This window comes from Propithecus coquereli, unplaced genomic scaffold (assembly GCF_000956105.1).
Source record: "Propithecus coquereli isolate 6110/MARCELLA unplaced genomic scaffold, Pcoq_1.0 Scaffold305, whole genome shotgun sequence".
NCBI classification, from domain to species: Eukaryota; Metazoa; Chordata; class Mammalia; order Primates; family Indriidae; genus Propithecus; species Propithecus coquereli.
The window spans coordinates 2,996,577-3,002,433 of NW_012148675.1; the positions used below are offsets into that span (position 1 = coordinate 2,996,577).

General features: G+C 37.9%; 1 protein-coding gene across 1 annotated transcript in view; it reads right to left on the reverse strand.

Annotated features, from left to right (window-relative positions):
* ERLEC1 (endoplasmic reticulum lectin 1) overlaps positions 1–5,258 on the reverse strand; it is a 39,851-nt gene extending 34,593 nt beyond the window's left edge. The window contains 1 exon segment of the mRNA XM_012649841.1: positions 4,898–5,258. Within this exon segment, the coding sequence (XP_012505295.1) occupies positions 4,898–5,059 (162 nt within the window). The 5' untranslated portion in view covers positions 5,060–5,258.
* Positions 5,259–5,857: the final 599 nt, after the last annotated feature.

Consider the following 5,857-nt stretch of genomic DNA (forward strand, 5'->3'; position numbering starts at 1 on the left):
CATGTTTTCAAATGGAGGGAAAATATTACATATTTTTGAAGGACAAAATGAATACAACAGATTGTGTGCTGGTATTACAAAATAATAGGAAAAAAATGAACAAAATAAACTTTGGAGTATAAAGAAAAAAGCCGTAATGCAATAGGCTGACATTAAAATGTTGATTAAAAAGCATTAAGAGGCAATGAATGTTCACAGATACACCATCATTGAATACTTATTACTGCTATTAGCAATTACCATCTACATGTAACAATTCACAGCACTTTGCAGTACTGTTAATTTTGTTGGATGGGACACTAGAACATAATATAATGCAGTATTTTTCATATTTGGAGAATGTATGAATTTATCCATAAATAGATTCATTTTTAAAAGCAAAATTACTATGGTTCATTTGTGCAGACTTAACTTTTTTTAGTATATATCAGGGGTCAGCAAACTTTTTCTGTAAAGGGACAGAGAGTAAATATTTTAGGTTTTGTGGGCCAAATGGTCTCTGTTGCAACTCTGTCACTCTAGCAACAAAGTGCAGGGACAATATGTAAACAAACAGACATGGCTATGTCCTAAGAAAACTTTATTTAAAAGTAGGTAGTTGGCCAGCACAATAGCTGTGGTTTGCTGACTCCTGGAATATATCAACAAAACTACCCTTAAAGCTTTTTACAATTTAAAACCAAATACATTCATATTGGTTCATATGATCTGATATGATTCCAATGAACACTTAAATTAATATAACTGATATTATTTTAGTAAAAAGAAATCTCTGCTTTCTGATAGCAAATGTGATATTAACTACTAAGGCAGAGATTTTCAGGTTTTATGATATATGTTCTACAATAATTCCATTCTCTCTTTACTTTTCTCTTCTTATAGTACTGTGAAATTAATGTACTATTTGGCTATTTCTGGCAAAGAAAGAACCACTTCTTATTAATAAGTACCTTTGTTCTTTTCTCAATTTAAAAATATCGACTCTTAACTATAAGAAAACCAGTATTACTAGTCACCAGTGTAATCTTAAACACAAATGCAAATTAAAGCAATGTTTTTATAAGACAATAAAGCAATAAGTACTAGCTGCATTAGCTCTATGACAGTACTGTTTTAAATGCTTTACATTTATTAACTCATTAATCCTCCAAATAAGCATTATACTCATTTTTAGAGAAAAGAACACTGATCCGCAGAGCTTAAATAATTTGTCCAAGGTAACACAGCTAGAAGCAGCAGACTGGTTCCACATTCTGTGTGCTCTTAACTGTCTTAATATAATAATTTGAATCAGCTTTTATCAACTTTTTAAATATTACTATGTAGACTTCTGGATTATGGCAAAGGAGTCTTGTTTAAAAGGCCATTATAAGTGATGAGAAAAATCAAAGAGATTGGAAAGTAACAGTTGCAAAGCCAAAGTTATGATAAAGGGATCCATAGAAACATTTATTCAGTTGTACCAACAATTTGTTATAAGACATAATGTTAGTAATGCCTTTCAATTTTTTTCAAATATATATCTGATAGTGCTATATCAGATATATACCACTATCTAGCTATGTTTCCTTATATAACAGAATATATGATAGTGAGCTATGCAAAGCATGATTTGCATTCACTTAGCAATGAATGGCCTGAAGTCTTGTCAAATCATTTCTGTACTGTAATGAAGGTGGACTATAGCAAATGACTTGAATGTATTCATGTCTATTGTGCAGTATCTATAACTCTGATATTCAGAGTTGAAGCTTACAGCAATATTGACTTATCTACTAAAATGTTCACTAAAATGCTAATGATGGAAAAAGGAATTGCTTGTGTAGAACCACAGCAAAGAAAGAAGACAATTCTTGGTGCAAAGATTTGTCTTTCATTAGTTTAGGAAGGGCTGCTTTCCTCATCAATAAAATAGACCACATAGCAATTCTATCCAAAAATTCTTCACTGAAATAATGAGTCACTTACTGAGATCACAAGGTATAATGTTAACAAATTTTACCCTACTTTTTGGTAATACAAATTACTGAGAAAATGTTATGATTGTGATTTTCTAAGTTAAAAATTTTGATCTACTACTAAAATGCTTCTGATTTTGTAAAACAGGTCATTTAAGAAAACAAAAATATAATGAATTTTGAATATACAGAATTACAGAGAATATAAAAAACTTCATATAACAAATTATTTTCAGTATAAGAGGTAATATCTATTAGTGATGTCATATAAAGTCAAATTTGAATATAATGAAACTAATCAAAGGGGTTGGGATACCTTAAAGTTAAGGAATTTAAAACTCTTGGCATGGGAGAATGGGTCTGGAGGAATTAACACTGTTAGAGGATGAGAGATAAAACTTCTATCCTGGGGGAAGCTGTAAAATACACTCAGCGATAACAATCTGTCAATGTACATGACATGTTGTAAATCATGGAGTTGGATCAACATTCTTTCCAAGAGTAGTGCTTGGGGAAAGTTTTTGAGTAGGAATAAACTATATTAACAATAGAAGTACACAGGAAATTAGATTTATTTTGTGGTTCAATTTGGTGAAATCCATGAACTATGTTAAGCAATGAATAATTAAACATAATGACAGAGATGATATTTTGGAAGGAAAATATATACATAAAAAACTGAATGGTAAAAACTAGCAAGCAAAGAATATTAACTGGTTAATGTAAACAAGAAAAAATTTACATTTTGGTGCTTAATAGTTTCTCGAAGTAAATTTGAAAGCAAGATTATAAAAGATTACATATTGTCTTCATATATCTGAACGGGAAGATGACTTAAAGCAGAGAAGAATTCTAAAGCTTAAAAAAATTCGGATCTTCTAATCCAGTCTCCGATGGTAGACAAAAAACCTTATCCTACTTAACACAGCTGCTTAGATACAAATGTCCAACCAACTGGCTCATTAAAAAAAAAAAAAAATGGCAGTGCCAGGTGAGGAGGGCAGTAGTTTCAATTAAAGCAGAGAAGGGAAGCATTAAGATTATAGAGGTAATAAAAAAAATCAAAAGACCAATGACAGGGACTATTGTGGCTTATTTTTGCATGGGCGCCATAGACCTTTTGCCAATTCATAGAGAAATGGCTCTAGATTTTTCACAAAATAACTCAAACTTAAAAAAAGAGAAAAAAGCCAGGAGTGGTGAGCACCTGTAGTTCCAGCTACTCAGGAGGCTGAGACAGGAGCACTGCTAGAGCCCAGGAGTTTGAAGCTATATTATACCAACTATCTTCATACCTGTGAATAGCCACTGCACTCCAGCCTGGGCAATAGAGTGAGACCCCATCTCTAAAAAAAAAGAGAAAAAAATTTTTCTCCCTAAATCTTCAAATGTGCCCATCTTAGATTATGTTGCATTGCCAAAGAAAATTAAAAACAAAATTTCAAAATAAAATTGATAGAGATGTGAAAACTTGGTGTACTAAAACTGGGATCTTTTCCCATAATCTCTTTTTAGCCAGCAAACATCAGTGCCACAAAGAAAACTGAATAACAATTTGGTAGTAACCTCTAAACAGTTAGTTTTAGTTATCTACTCATAGGTTTATAATTTCTCAGGGCCACATATCAGTGTGCTTTTTTCAATTAAAAAAACCACAGATGCAAAAGTAAAACATTTTAATGACCACATTCTTTAAACATTTGCCATGTTCGTTCCAAGTGCATTCTTTGGATACAACAACAAAAGTCAGATTAAAGTATTCTCACCCCAAACCTGCTAAAATTATATCTGATTTATGACAAAATTTTATACAGATATTTTAAGATACCAATATTTCATGGTATTAATACAAAAATAAACCTGACTTCTCAGAGAAATATTTACCTAGATAAATTCAAAAACCAGTGAACAATCAGAATGGGAGAACAGAAGGGTGAAGAAACAGACCAGGTGTGAGATATAAGCAAAAACTAATATTTGCAAACAGAAAGCTGCAAGGTAATGATAACATCCGTTAACTTGATTAATCTTGTTTTCACATCATGGTATCACTTATTAATGTCTCAATGAAATAGTAATTAAAACAATATAATAACATAGTCTCCCAAGTTGAATGAATGCAGGTAATTGGAACAAGAATTTCTTTTAACTTTTGCTTTTTCCAGAACTTCAGTTTGAAATAACTGAATTAATATATGGATTCATAAGAACACGATTTTTTTTGGCCTGAAGCAGCTACACATGAAGAGGAAGACTTTTCAGCAGTCCACTCCCCCAAAATTGAACTTTCATTCCCGTGAGTTTATAAATATGTTCTCTAGGAAAACTCACCACAAAAATCTCATGTTCTGGGGTCTTAAATCGTCGTAGTACATTAAAACTGTAAAGGATTTTCTGCATAAAGGATCCTTCACATCTTACAGGCCAAATATCCCTCTCGGAAACGACTTTAGAGAAAAAGGTTCCCTGGTTTGTGTATGTCTATGTATATACAAGAGAGGAAGAACAAATATGAGACAGGGAACTCACGTTTGCAGTACGGTTGTGTGGGCAGGGTGGTGTGTAATACTGAAGGAAATAAGGCTGCTGGTAGAGGAAGAGCTGCAGTTGATTCTCCAAAGGAAGATGAATAGATGCACCTGACATGATTCTAAGAAAGCTGTTTCCAAAGGATGGGAGTTTTGGGAAATAAGTTCTACCGCCACAGAATGAAACAGGTGATCGCTGGAATCCTAATGCTTAGCATGAGGGGCACATCCACATAATGCGTGAATGAATGAATGAAAGAACGCAGAGTAAAAGGAGCTTTGGCTTGGGGAAGGTAAGCGCCTGCAGAGGAGGTGGGGGGAGCGGGGAAAGCAAAGAAAACCGAGGGATAAGGCCGAACCCTTAGTGCCAGGAGAAGGGGAGATGGCTGCGGGTTTTGTGAGGGCACTGACCAGAGAGAACTCGGTGCCGGGCCAGTTGACTCGGAAAGGGATGTCATCGCTGAGTGGAGGGAGCGCTCGGCCGCCGCCGGACGCCTCCAGGAGGCCGCAAAGGACCAGTAACACCGGCCCACCGGGGACTAGATTTCGCACGCCGCCGCCTCCTTCCTCCATCCTCCGCTGCCGCTTTCTCCAGCCGCCACCAAACCTCCTCTGCCCAAAGAGGAGAGGAGCAGTAGGAGGAGTAGGAGGAGAAGGAGGCGGCGGGACTACAACGCTCCCAGGCAGCCGGGATCCCAACAACCGCCACGTCTCCTTCCGGAGAGCCCGGCAACGCCGCCTCCGCCCCCTTGGGTCTCCCGCCACCGTTTCCGGGGCATGCAGCATATCAACATCCGGGGCCGCAGAGCCGTCCGCCTACGGAAGCCGGGACGGTGGTCGTACTCCTCTTGTTTCCGACCACCGCAGCGTCGCTGTGGAGATCGAATGCTACGGCCTTCCGGAACACGACTCCCGGAGACCTGGTCTCAAACCAGCCAATTCGGCCGATAAGTGGCGGCGCGACGAGCCGGTGAGTCCCAGCGGCGGCGGCCGCTCCTTCCAGCCACCTGTGTGGCTCTCGAACGGGTGGGTGGCGGCTTTGCCCGTTCTGCTGTGAGAACCAGAGGAAGAAACGTGAGCCCATGGGGGTGCGGGACCTTAAATGAGAAAATTCGAGGTAGCGATGAGAAGTGAGAAGTGGAGGTGTTTTGACTTATCCTCTCGCTGTTTTTCTTTTTCCATTTCTCCGCATCCGGCATTTGTACACTTCATCTTTCCCGCCTTGAAGCTTCTCTCCACCTCTTCTGCTGTGGGCTGTGGTCATCTTAGCAGCTTCTGACTAATGCCGGGCAGTTTGTTTAGTCGCTGCAACCTTGTGTTGAGGGAACCCCGCAGTGAGGAGACCCGCCATCCCCCAATATGACAATACCG